The 14,149-nt window shown below is 38.9% G+C and overlaps 1 protein-coding gene and 2 long non-coding RNA genes across 3 annotated transcripts; 2 read left to right on the top strand and 1 right to left on the bottom strand.

Moving 5' to 3' along the window:
• Positions 1 to 860: 860 nt before the first annotated feature.
• Positions 861 to 3,192, bottom strand: LOC149177271 (putative nucleoredoxin 1). The gene is made up of 3 exons (XM_089421708.1): positions 2,882 to 3,192; positions 1,969 to 2,466; positions 861 to 1,622 (listed from the first exon to the last, which is right to left on the bottom strand). Exons 1-3 carry the CDS (start codon positions 3,170 to 3,172, stop codon positions 861 to 863), a joined length of 1,551 nt encoding a protein of 516 aa, XP_089277834.1. The 5' UTR covers positions 3,173 to 3,192.
• Positions 3,193 to 4,155: 963 nt separating this feature from the next.
• Positions 4,156 to 7,666, top strand: LOC149177269 (uncharacterized). Its single transcript, XR_016258097.1, has 4 exons — positions 4,156 to 4,594; positions 4,723 to 5,108; positions 7,017 to 7,417; positions 7,556 to 7,666. It is a non-coding gene; the product is annotated as an uncharacterized LOC149177269 (long non-coding RNA).
• Positions 5,115 to 6,062, top strand: LOC149177270 (uncharacterized). Its single transcript, XR_016258098.1, has 2 exons — positions 5,115 to 5,715; positions 5,868 to 6,062. It is a non-coding gene; the product is annotated as an uncharacterized LOC149177270 (long non-coding RNA).
• Positions 7,667 to 14,149: the final 6,483 nt, after the last annotated feature.

Raw genomic sequence — 14,149 nt, 5'->3', positions numbered from 1 at the left:
TCTCACTTATAGATTTCAAATATATAATATAGGTTGGCATGTATTCATACAAACATATTCTCCATCACAGATAATTCATGGGCAAGGCACCAATCTCACTTATAGATTTCAAGTATACCATATTCTCCATCATAAATGATTCATGGGCAAGGCACCAACCTCACTTATAGATTTCAAGTATATAAAATATGTTGGCATGTATTCATACAAACATATTCCATCACAGATAATTCATGGGCAAGGCACCAATCTCACTTATAGATTTCAAGTATGTAAACATATTCTCTATCATAAATAATTCATGAGAAAGGCACCAATCTCACTTATAGATTTCAAATATGTAATATAGGTTGGCATGTATTCATACAAACATATTTTCCATCCCAGATAATTGATGGGCAAGGCACCAATCTCACTTATAGTTTTCAAGTATACCATATTCTCCATCATAAATAATTCATAGGCAAGGCACCAACCTCTCTTATAGATTTCAAGTATATAAAATAGGTTGGCATGTATTCATACAAACATATTCTCCATCACAGATAATTCATGGGCAAGGCACCAATCTCACTTATAAATTTCAAGTATGTAAAATAAATTGGCATGTTTTAGTATGCGGGTTTATATGTTTTATGTATTTTTGAGTTGAGAGATTCATTTTACAGTAATTCATCAAATTTTTTCTTCTATATTATGTAAACAACAAAAAACTAAACAACCTTCTAAGTAAGTTTTAATAATCTGCCATCAAGATAAAGGTTGCCCATACAAAGATATTCTCCATCACATATAATTCATGGGCACCAATCTCCCTAATCTCACCACCGGTTACAAACATATTCTCCATCACAGATAATTCATGCGGTACCAATCTCACCACCTGTGTCTTGTCCATTGTCCTCGTCCACCCCTTCTTCCGTTTCAGTTTCGGTTTCCGTTTCAGTTTCAGTTTCCGTTTCCGTTTCCGTTTCAGCGTTAGTCTCGTTGTCCCAGTCGTCCCTGTCGGCTTCCGTTTCGGTTTCAGTCTCATTGTCCAAGTCGTCTACATGTTGCCAGGGAGATTGATTTTCCAAAGCACAAGTGAGATGAAGATCCATCTCCCAACCATCGCAACAACAACGATAGCACCATCCAAATCCATCTTGGTAGCAATAATCACAGCTAAATTCAGGAGTCTGTGTCAATGTAACGGGACACTCATGCATGGTGCAAATTATCTTCTTGGGTGATTCCTTAGCCAGCTCTTCCACCATCCTTTCAAGATGAGCATCAGTGAAGGGATAGGCCCGGGCTCCATAGGTACCGATTGTACAGTGGGCATCATCTCTCACAGTTCTTCCTTCTGGACCAATCACAACCAAGGATACGTCTCTATGACCGAAAATCTCCTCGGCATGCCTTTTATCTCCAAATGGAAGAGCCAACCATGGCATGCTCCTGTAGTGATCTTCAAAAGTCTCTTGATCTTCGTCACCAGAGATTAGAACAATCTCAAACACTCCACCTTTTTCTCTGATTTCATTGTATATCCTTACAATCACTTCAGTCAAACAACATGAGTACGAACGGGTACAAAAATACAGACCAACTGTCTTGCCCACAAGCTCAGCTACGGGGATCTGTGACAAGAATCAAATGACAGTAAATGAAGACGCAAAAACTGAAATGGAGTTAATTGTTTTTCTAATCTTTCAGAATAGTTTAATAGATTACAGAGCGAGCATCAATGAATTATTAGAGTGAAATTGCACTAAAAGAAATTAAATGTAAAACACTATTAAAGAAGAGTGACTAGGGAATGACTAGAATGAAAAACAAACTAAATCTAAATTGACTATGACAGCTAACAAACAATGAAATGAAGTTATAATGAGAATAAATAATCAGCATCACCCAAATTGACTATGACACCAAACAAACAATGAAATGAAATTATAATGAGCATAAATAATCAACATCACCCACATGGACACCTTCATGGTTGATTACAAAGTCACGCTCATCAGAAACCAAGATTGACTCCAGTGTCTGTGATTCTCGTTTGGCTTTCGCCTTCGCCTCCTCCGCTTCAATCTCATCTAGCCGCTCTTTTGTAAATGGGTAATACCTGGTTCCAGAATTCATTATGTAAAAATATCCACTTTCTGGCATTTCCCAATGTGATTTCCCATCTGGATGTACAATAGCCACGTTTGGAGTAAACGGAAGTCGGAAGTAGCGAAACAATTTCTTTGTAGTTTTGTCTCCAAATGGCAAAGCCAGCCATGGCATCGTTTCATAATGCTTTTGAAAGTCTGTTTCCTCTTGGTCATCCGAAAGAAACACAATCTCTATGGCCTCCCCTCTTTCCCGAAGCTCATTGTAAAAGCGCGATAGGTATCGAGTGAATTCATAGCTGTCAGGGGATGCCTTGGTCGAGAAATACAGCATTACATTCTTCCCCAGAAGCTCCGCTACCGGAACCTATTGGCAAATACCCAAATTGACAATTAGACAATCATGAAATAGAATCTGCGCACCTATTTTTCCTAAATAGGTACCATACACAATTATTGCATATTTAACCTAAATAGGTGCGAGACACAATTGTTGCATAAGAGGCCATCGCCCCATTCAGAACATGTAGTCATTAGGCTTAAGACATAAATGCTATATTCTCTAGGTTTTCAAACACAATTGACCAATTCAATACATGCTTTCATCCTCACAATAGTATAACGAGGTCACCTTTAGGTTTCATTTACATTCTAAGTCTTCATTCATTCATGAAAAACTCTCATCAACTGTCCTAATCAGAGTTCCATACAAAAGAAAACACAAACAAAAAAAGAGGGAGCACAAACCTTTCTCACACGATCGAAAAAGGAAAAGAACCCACCTTTCTTTCTCCATGGCCAATGACAAAATCTCGCTCATCTGACACCAGAAGGGACTCCAGAGTTTGTGCATCCCTGAAGGCCTTCACTTTGGCCCTAGCCTCATCAATTTTCTCTGTAGTGAATGGATAGCCCTCGACACCAAATTCTTCAAAAAGCTCCACGCCATAAGGGGTTATAGTTTTGCCATCTTTATCCAGAATGACAAGGCAGGGAATCTGATTCACCTGAAAGGCCTTCTTAAGCTTTTTTCTTGAATTCTCATCTGAGAATGGCAGGGCAAGCCATGGCATTGTGTGGTGAGATTCCTCGAAAGCCTTCCTATAGGTGTCTTCGGCCACATCAAAAACTTCATCGAATTCAGGAAAAATAAAGACAATCTCGAAGTCCCCCTTCTCCGATAACTGTTTATATATTTCGGACAAAACGGCAGTGAAATCCCTGGATGCATAAAATTGATCGGCAAAGTACAGACCCACATGTTTTCCTTCCACTTCTTCAACTGTCACCTGTGCATTACGTTGCTTTCAAAACAAGAACAAAATTTTCGAAATGAATTAATGATATGATTGCACATATAAAAGTATAAAAATCATACCTTTTCTCCATTGTTTCTGATCAAGAAATTATGTTCCTCATTGAAAAGAAAAGACCTCAAACTCTGTTGGGTGGCTGGTTTCTCCTGCTCATTGAGCTCAAGCATACTAAGCTATAACAGAATATCTCTCTCCCTCTGTTCCGAGTAGGCTTTCTCCGGTTTTTTATTTTATTGCGTTGCAACTCAGAGAATCTCCCGGAACAGAAAGGTTATTTGTTAAGCCCTCTCTGCGGAGATGTAATTACTTAAGCCTTCTATATATATGGAGGAGAGGTTGTCAGTTACATCCGTTAATATAACAGTAGCATGAAAAAAAATCAATAAAATAATTACGCCGTAAGGCGTTCCCTTTGAAATCAACTTCCGTCTTGCCCACCTGTCATTATTGTGCACCGTGAGATTATTACGCCGTAAGGCGTTCCCTTTAAAATCAACTTCCGTCTTGCCCACCTGTCATTATTGTGCACCGTGAGATTATTACGCCGTAAGGCGTTCCCTTTAAAATCAACTTCCGTCTTGCCCACCTGTCATTATTGTGCAGCGTGAGATTATCTATTAGACGATTGGAAAAGACTCAACCGTTCGATTAGGGAAGTGGTTAAGAGTTGGAAAAGACTCAACCGTTCGATTAGGGAAGTGGTTAAGAGTTGGTTGCAAGTTGTATACGGTTCCAAAGCATAAGTAATGGCTCAACCTGATCCTTGATGCCCTTGCAGATGGCAAGACTCTTTTAAATGCCGCCAAGAAACAACCAGAGCCAACCAAATCCAAATCGATGGTGAATCTGCTGAAATCATCATCATCTGAAGGAGAACAGAAAGACGCCGTCTGCGAGCTCCATATGTGATATTGTGCTTGGTATTTCATCGATGTGTACAGTGGTGATGCCCAGGTTCAAATCCCTGCCATCAAGCAAGCCGCTGGGTTCTAATAGCCTTTCTCCCAGCCCTAAAGGGTTTCTTGATTTGGCCCGCCTTTCCTAATCTAGCGCCCAACAGGCAAGCAGCCTTTGTTTATCGCTATGCTAGGGTATTCTGATGGGCACTACATATAACCCCAACCCAGGCAGTTTAGAACCCATCAATGGATACCGAATTCATCTATTAAGCGTCTTAAGGTATGTAAAGATGAAAGTTTGATAGGGTTTGATTTATCAGAAGATTATACGGTTAAAGAATCAGCAGATTACTATGGCTATTATCTCAAATAAATATGATCTTATTCTTTGTATGCTGCACAATGCAGGTTTCCTATATCAGTTCCAACCTTGGAAATATGGGATTGGCCAATCTTCACAAGCCCGTAAGGGAACAGAGACTGCTGAAATCATCATCATCTGAAGGAGAACAGAAAGACGCCGTCTGCGAGCTCGGTATGTGATGCTGTGCTTGGTATTTCATCGATGTGTACAGTGGTGATGCCCGGGTTCAAATCCCTACCATCAAGCAAGCCACTGGGTTCTAGCAGCCTTTCTCCCAGCCCTGAAGCCTTTCCTGATCTGGCCCCCAACAGGCAGGAAACCTCTGTTTATCGCTACGCTACGGGATTCTGATGGGCACTACATATAACCCCAACCCAGCCAGTTTAGAACCCGTCAATGGATACCGAATTCATCTATTAATTGTCTTAAGGTATGTAAAGATGAAAGTTTGATAGGGTTTGATTTGAGTTGATTTATCAGGAGATTATACAGTTAAAGAATCAGCAGATTACTATGGCTATTATTTCAAATAAATATGATCTTATTATCAGTTCCAACCTTGGAACTATGGGATTGGCCAATCTTCACAAGCCCGTAAGGGAATAGAGACTGATAACATCATATTTTATCTCATTCAGAAACAAAAAAATGTTAAAAAGTGCTTTGGAAGAGGTACAAAACACATGAAATCTTGCAGAGAATCCAACTCCATCCTATGAGAAATCCCCTCAAATATAACCTATAACAGTTGTTGAAGGTTATTCGTGCATGAATCAACCGGAAAACGAAGTTATACCAAACCCTTCCTCCTTATACATGTGGGCTCACTGATGTTCAAAATTCCTTATTTGATTCCTGGGCTTATTCCTGGGCAGCAATGTCCTCTATGTGTCTCTCTGTTGCTCGTATCGGGGTGATTTTGCTGTTTGAACATTATGTCCTTGCGCTTGCAGACCCGGAGATGTAAAAGATGTAAAAGCCTATGTGAAGCTGTCATTGGTGTGATCAACCCACAGTTGTGAACAAGAAGTTAGGTGGTTGTAATCAATTCCAACAAATTCATTATTTCTTTGTTGAACATCAAATTTCTCATGCTTTAAATCCAATACGTCCGCAACACGATAGTGCTGATATTCTGCAGAGGTAACTACATTAAAGATGTTATTAATTGACTGCATGTGACTGTCAGGAATAACCCCCAATGGCTTGGCAGAGTGAAGCGACATACAAGGATCTGGAGCGTGCGAGGGAATATTATATTTTGTGTTGTTGTTACCGTTGGGTAACGTGGAGGAGGAAGAGAGAAGCCCTCCCTTCCTCTTGATGCAAGAATTCCAATAGTTCTTGATCTCATTGTCTGTACGCTCAGGCAAATGGGCAGCAATTTGAGGCCACCTGCTGCCCCTCAATGTTTAGACCCATTACATACAACTTTTCTAATTTTAGAAACTTCTAACATGTCTCAAGTTATCAACTCCTTTCTTCAATGTGTAGACCCATTACATACAACAACCTTTCTAACTTTAGAAACATTTTCCATGTGTCAAGTTTTATTCTTCTCTAAGACATATATTTTTTCTTTCATTACCACCTTCCATTTGGAACCATTGATAACATATATTACTTCCTAATAACAAGAAGGTCCTGAGTCATTGGTAACCAAAATAGCATATGAAGTTGGTAACCAAAATAGCATATGAAGTAAAATTGATATACCTGGTAGGAGGGTTTCTCTCCCTTGTAGATCTTCAAAGTTTTGGTTGTGGGATTTCAAAGTTTCCCTTAATGTCTTTAGCATTTATTACTTTTTTATCATTAAAAGTTTCTTTTTTCTTACTTGTGTCTATAGATAGTTGGGTTTCCAACTGAATTTCTTGATTTAATGACCCATGTTTTTGCACATATTCTTATTTCAAAGGATCTTCTACACTTTCTGACTTAATGAGAGGAGATTAATCAAATATCACATCGTTGTTGATGATAATGTTGTTGGTAGTAGGAGCCCAAAATATATATCCCTTAGCAACATCATGATTCCCAACAAATATAGCATTCTTTGATCTATGGCCTAAGTTAGAATGTTGATTCTTAGGAGTAAGAGTGCACACTTCACAACCAAAAATATTTAAATTTAAATAATCATTGGGATGAATTTCCAAGATCTCTTCATGGATTTTACAATTTATTGTGACTGATGGTGATGAATTTGCAAGATAAAAAGTAGTAGTGACTACTTTATGTCCACAACTCTTGATGCAAATTGACATTGTTTAGCATGCTTATTGTTCTTTCTATAAGAGTCATCTTCATGCTTTCCTGATCCTTGATGCCCTTGCAGATGGCAAGACTCTTTTAAATGCCGCCAAGAAACAACCAGAGCCAACCAAATCCAAATCGATGGTGAATCTGCTGAAATCATCATCATCAGAAGGAGAACAGAAAGATGTCGTCTGCGAGCTCTGTATGTGATGTTGTGCTTGGTATTTCATCGATGTGTACAGTGGTGATGCCCGGGTTCAAATCCCTGCCATCAAGCAAGCCACTGGGTTCTAGCAGCCTTTCTCCCAGCCCCGAAGCCTTTCTTGATCTGGCCTGCCTTTCCTGATCTGGCCTCCAACAAGCAAGCAACCTCTGTTTATCGCTACGCTACGGGATTCTGATGGGCACTACATATAACCCCAACCCAGCGAGTTTCGAACCCATTAATGGATACCGAATTCATCTATTAAGTGTCTTAAGGTATGTAAAGATGAAAGTTTGATAGGGTTCCATTTGAGTTGATTTATCAGGAGATTATACAGTTAGAGAATCAGCAGATTACTATGGCTATTATTTGAAATAAATATGATCTTATTCTTTGTATGCTGCACAATGCAGGTTTCCTATATCAATTCCAACCTTGGAACTATGGGATTGGCCAATCTTCACAAGCCCGTAAGGGAACAGAGACTGATAGCATCATATTTTATCTCATTCAGAAACAGAAAATGTTAAAGAAGTGCTTTGGAAGAGGTACAAAACACATGCAGTCTTGCAGAGAATCCAACTCCATCCTATGAGAAATCCCCTCAAATATGACCAGTAACAGTTGTTGAAGGTTATTCGTGCATGAATCAACCGGAAAACAAAGTTATACCAAACCCTTCCTCCTTATTCATGTGGGCTCACTGATGTTCAAATTCCTTATTTGATTCCTGGGCTTATTCTCTTTGAATTGGGACCGCGTGATGTTCATGCCCACGGTGTATTGCTCCTACGCCTGTTGTTGTGGACTGTGGAGCAGGGCAGGGTAAGCCTAGAAGCACCTTTGCAGCAAAGGGAAGAGGTATAAGAGCATTTTGTTTGCAAGTCCAATCACATTCCCCCACTAGGATCTGGGGATTCAAGAATTCAGTTTTGCTCAGTGAGTACATCACATGTTACACGGAGGCAAAGCCCTCATCACCAAATAGCTCATATGCATGTGCTAACCACAAATGTCAACGAAATTTTGGGTATCAAATTTTGTCACGGGAAAGTCATGCAGTCTCCATGACCAACCAGAGGATGGACGGCAAGGACATATAACAAAGCAACTCAGACTGATATCTACTTATAATGGGACATAGATTCATCCAACAAGTTGCAGTATCATAAGAAAAGAGATGAAGAAAATAATACTACCTATCCTTTATATTAAGACAAATGTATAGAAAGTAGGATATTAGCAAGGCTTGCAGCAACTGTGTCATTTCTGACAATATGGAACTCTAAAGGAAGGCTTAAATTTTTTATGATGCCATTATGGTACTATAAATTTCAGAAGTTGGTAGTATAGGCAGGGAAAAAAGGAATGAATTGCATATAGCGATTTTGATGATAAGATGTGCACCATAAAATCAAATATTTAGATATCATCAACTTCTATCTGAGATATTGTAACTAATGTCTGACATTGTTTTCCTTGTTAAAGTTGTTTATAAAACAAATTGAACAGATTTAGAGCATTCAATACATCTATGAAAAAATATCATGTCATAATTTTTTTGGTTCTTACTGTATAGAAAGAAGTGGGGTACTCTATGGTGGAGGTGGGGGAAGATCCCTATAAGTTTAATGTATCTGGAGTTAAGACATATGTATACTGGTTGAGAGAACTCTGTTTGCAGTGTGCATGCAGGAAGTATTGTGGCTAGGACTTTAAGTATGAAGTGCTATGATTGCAAAAATTGATGTTCATATGCTGAGGTCTTCTTTCAATTCTTGACTCAGCTGCTCCACTGTTCCCCTGCCCCACTGTAGTTTCGAACAAAATTTGGTGTTAAGCTTCCTCAAAGATGTAAAACGTTCAATACCTAGAAGTTCTTCTAACTCATCACAGTAAGCCACCTTTAAAACTTGAAGTTTTGTCAACTTCACCAACCCTTCTATGCTCTTCAGCTTCAAACATTGAGATGCCCTCAACTCCTCCAAAGATATCAATGTTTCAAGACCTGACAGCTCCTCTACTTGATAACACCTGCTGATATTCAGATCTTTAAGTTTTGAAAGACCACAAAGCCCTCCTATTTTCCTCAATGCACTGTAATTGATCAACTCTGACTTTATTAGTGTTGTTGGCAATGCCCCAACGTCCACTGAATCATGACAAAAGTTCAAGCCAAAGTTTTAGGCTGAGACGTTGAAGGTTGGGGCAAATACCTTCATGAAAGGAAACCTCCGATATCCTTGTCTGGAACAGTTCAAGGTGTCTGAGGGAAAACATACATTTTTCAATGGAAGTGTCTGTTTTATGCAACACTCTTTGCCCTCTCAAACCTGTTAATGTTTCAATTTCCCCTTCAACTTTCTTGAATGGAAGTTCCTTTAATGGACATTTCATTACTTATTTTCGTTAATGTGGTAAGTGTTGTACATTTCACTCCATTATTTTCAACTCTCTCAATTGAGTCAAGAGTCTAATGGAATCGGGCAAACATATCAATTTCTGTCAATTTTGTAGACAGAAATTCTCTAAACTCCTTAGGTAGCCGATGGAAGGTGGCAGCATTTCCAGTGAAGGGGTTCCTAATTTCAGAACACCCAAATTGAATAGATTTCCAATGGCACTTGGCAATTCTTTTATGTCTATACCTAACAAATGCATTTCTAAAATTATGAGAGCGTGAACGGATAAGAGATGCCTTCCGAGCTTCTCTTTACCTTCATCAGTGTTGTATATTTGCATGTTCAATTGGGTCAAATCGTCGATAAGTATACTCTGCAAGGAATTTAAAGAATTCCTAGCAGCACTTTCTCTGACATCAGACAAGAAGCAAGATCGATTGTAATATGATCTGTTACGGTTGAAGAATTCTTTTGCAAGGGTCGTCTTGCCAACTCCACCAAGACCCACAATTCCCACAACTCTAGCATCACTGCTTTGCTGCTGCAATAGCATTGTATTTTCAAAATCTTTTAATTTTTCATTTAGACCAATTAGGTATCTGTCCACAATTAGTGGTGTTTTTCTAACCTTTTTCAACACTCGTTGCACGACCTAATCAACCAGCTGCCCCTCATTCCTGAATAATATAGCATAACATGTAAGAAAACCCTACAAAAGTGTCATATATCTAATCTATCCAACATGAAATTAAAAACTAAGAAGATCAGGAAGAGTTTGAGGTCCTCACTCACCCATCATATGCCTCCAGCTCGAAACCACTTATTTCTGCAACATCAAAAAGTGCCTTCCTCCATTTTTCAACAGTGTTGTAGTCATATCGCTACTTTTCTTGATGTGTTTGAGGGTCCAATGTTTTAAATGCCACCAAGAAACAACCAGAGCTAACCAAATCCAAATCGATGGTGAATCTGCTGAAATCATCATTATCAGAAGGAGTACAGAAAGATGTCGTCTGCGAGCTCTGTATGTGATGTTGTGCTTGGTATTTCATCGATGTGTACAATGGTGATGCCCGGGTTCAAATCCCTGCCATCAAGCAAGCCGCTGGGTTCTAGCAGCCTTTCTCCCAGCCTTGGAGCCTTTCTTGATGTGGCCCGCCTTTCCTGATCTGCCCCGCAATAGGCAAGCAACCTCTGTTTATCGCTACGCAATGGGTTTCTAATGGGCACTACATATAACCCCAACCCAGCTAGTTTTGAACCCATCAATGGATACCGAATTCATCTATTAAGTGTCTTAAGGTATGTAAAGATGAAAGTTTGATAGGGTTCCATTTGAGTTGATTTATCAGGAGATTATACAATTAAAGAATCAGCAGATTACTATGGCTATTATTTCAAATAAATATGATCTTATTCTTTGTATGCTTCACAATGCAGGTTTCCTATATCAGTTCCAACCTTGGAACTATGGGATTGGCCAATATTCACAAGCCCGTAAGGGAACAGAGACTAATAGCATCATATTTTATCTCATTCAGAAACCGAAAATGTTAAAGAAGTGCTTTGGAAGAGGTACAAAACACATGCAGTCTTGCAGAGAATCCAACTCCATCCTATGAGAAATCCCCTCAAATATGAATAGTAACAGTTGTTGAAGGTTATTCGTGCATGAATCAACCGGAAGACGAAGTTATACCAAACCCTTCCTCCTTATTCATGTGGGCTCACTGACGTTCAAAATTCCTTATTTGATTCCTGGGCTTATTCTCTTTGAATTGGGACCGCGTGATGTTCATGGCCAGGGTGTATTGCTCCTACGCCTGTTGTTGTTGACTGTGGAGCAGGGCAGGGTAAGCCTAGAAGCACCTTCGCAACAAAGGGAAGAGGTAGAAGAGCATTTTGTTTGCAAGTCCAATCACATTCCCCCACTAGGATCTGGAGATTCAAGAATTCAGTTTTGCTCAGTGAGGACATCACATGTTACACGGAGGAAAAGCCCTCATCACCAAATAGCTCATATGCATGTGCTAACCACAAATGTCAATGAAATTTTGGGTATCAAATTTTGTCAGGGGAAAGTCGTGCAGTCTCCATGACCAACCAGAGGATGGACGTCAAGGACATATATCAAAGCAACTCAGACGGATATCTACTTATAATGGGACATAGATTCATCCAACAAGTTGCAGTATCACAAGAAAAGAGATCAAGAAAATAATGCTACCTATCCTTTATATTAAGACAAATGTATAGAAAGAAGGATATTAGCAGGGCTCGCAGCAACTGTGTCATTTCTAACAATATGGAACTCTAAAGGAAGGCTTAAAGCTTTTATGATGCCATTATGGTACTATAAATTTCAGAAGTTGGTAGTATAGGCAGGAAAAAAAGGAATGAATTGCATATAGTGATTTTGATGATAAGATGTGCACCATAAAATCAAATATTTAGATATCATCAACTTCTATTTGAGATATTGTAACTAATGTCTGACATTGTTTTCCTTGTTAAAGCTGTTTATAAAATAAATTGAACAGATTTAGAGCATTCAATACATCTATGAAAAAATATCATGTCATAATTTTTTTGGTTCTTACTGTATAGAAATAAGTGGGGTACTCTATGGTGGAGGTGGGGGAAGATCCCTATAAGTTTAATGTATCTGGAGTTAAGACATATGTATACTGGTCGAGAGAACTCTGTTTGCAGTGTGCATGCAGGAAGTATTGTGGCCAAGACTTTAAGTATGAAGTGCTATGATTGCAAAAATTGATGTTCATATTCTGAGGTCTTCTTTCAATTCTTGACTCAGCTGCTCCACTGTTCCCCTGCCCCTGTAGTTTCGAACAAAATTTGGTGTCGAGCTTCCTCAAATATGTAAAATGTTCAATACCTGGAAGTTCTTCTAACTCATCACAGTAAGCCACCCTTAAAACTTGAAGTTTTGTCAACTTCACCAACCCTTCTATGCTCTTCAGCTTCAAACATTGAGATGCCCTCAACTCCTCCAAATATATCAATGTTTCAAGACCTGGCATCTCCTCTACTTGATAGCACCCGCTGATATTCAGATCTTTAAGTTCTGAAAGACCACAAAACCCTCCTATTTTCCTCAACGCAGTGCAATTGATCAACTCTGACTTTATTAGTGTTGTTGGCAATGCCCCAACGTCCAGCGAATCATGACAAAAGTTCAGGCCAAAATTTCAGGCTGAGACGTTGAAGGTTGGGGCAAATACCTTCATGAAAGGAAACCTCTGATATCCTTGTCTGGAACAGTTCAAGGTGTTTGAGGGAAAACACACACTTTTCAATGGAAGTGTCTATTTTATGCAACACTCTTTGCCCTCTCAAATCTGTTAATGTTTCAATTTCCCCTTCAACTTTCTTGATTGGAAGTTCCTTTAATGGACATTTTGTTACTTATTTTTGTTAATGTGGTAAGTGTTGTACATTTCACTCCATTATTTTCAACTCTCTCAATTGAGTCAACAGTCTAATGGAATCGGTCAAACATATCAATTACTGTCAATTCTGTAGACAGAAATTTGAGGTCCTCACTCACCCATCATATGCCTCCAGCTCGAAACCACTTATTTCTGCAACATCAAAAAGTGCCTTCCTCCATTTTTCAACAGTGTTGTAGTCATATCGTTGCTTTTCTTGATGTGTTTGAGGGGCCAATGTTTTCTTCTCTTCCAGTGTGCACAGGGCTTGAGCATACACTCCGTTTTCACCCTTCATCCACCTAAGATATGAAGGCTTCACACCGATGTGTTTGAGGGTCCAATGTTTTCTTCTCTTCCAGTGTGCGCGAGGCTTGAACATACACTTCGTTTTCACCCTTCCTACACCTAAGATCTGAAGAGGAATCAGATGTACATGCCATTGCAAATGAAAATATGAATTGGAAGAGGAATCGGATGTACATGCCATTGCAAATGAAAATATGATGACACAGAAGGAAAAGGGAAAAAAAAAGGAAACTATAAGTTGGGAGCTATGTTCCTGAGTAGCTTGGGAAAGTGCTCTCCCACAATTTCTCAGTTTAACTATGCAGAATTCTTGCTTCTCCCCGTCTTAAAAGAAAAGAAAAAAATTGTATAGTCAATTATCATTCACAACATTTCTGCTCTTCCCCATCTTAGAAAGAAAAAATTGTATATTCAATTATCATTCAAAACAATAGTATAATTGATGATCATTTCCACATAAAACCATGACGATCTAGCTTCTTGAAGATCCCAAATATTATGATGTTGTAGACCCAGTTGTGTGATATTAATTAACACAAAATTCATTATTCATCAATTGACATGAAACTGCAATCTTCACAATTTCCTGGTAATGTAACCCGTGGTCCCTGACAAGCAGGTGAAAAAAAATAATAGAGATGAAAAATGTTTAGTTGACTGTCATTTAATAATAAAATCACAGGTTTTATGGTTTTATAGAGCAATTAGTGTGATATAAAGATTACTAATTATTCATTAATAACATAAAATGATCTTGAACGTAACCGATGGCCTTTCATATAATTTGCAGAGCAGTAGTGCTATATAAATTCCATCCATTGGCATGAAAGTGGAATCTCCCCCCTTT

This window comes from Pinus tabuliformis, chromosome 4_1 (genome assembly GCF_031772625.1).
Source record: "Pinus tabuliformis cultivar Carrire ecotype Pingquan chromosome 4_1, CPIR1, whole genome shotgun sequence".
NCBI lineage: Eukaryota > Viridiplantae > Streptophyta > Pinopsida > Pinales > Pinaceae > Pinus > Pinus tabuliformis.
This window is presented reverse-complemented; position numbering and strand designations above follow the sequence as displayed.

Coding starts and splice junctions, on each gene's coding strand:
- LOC149177271 (XM_089421708.1), bottom strand. CDS start 3,172: ATGCCATGGCTTGCCCTGCCATTCTCAGATGAGAATTCAAGAAAAAAG. Junction 2,467..2,881: donor TTGGCCATGGAGAAAGAAAG/GTGGGTTCTTTT, acceptor ATTTGCCAATAG/GTTCCGGTAGCGGAGCTTCT. Junction 1,623..1,968: donor TCAACCATGAAGGTGTCCAT/GTGGGTGATGTT, acceptor TTCTTGTCACAG/ATCCCCGTAGCTGAGCTTGT.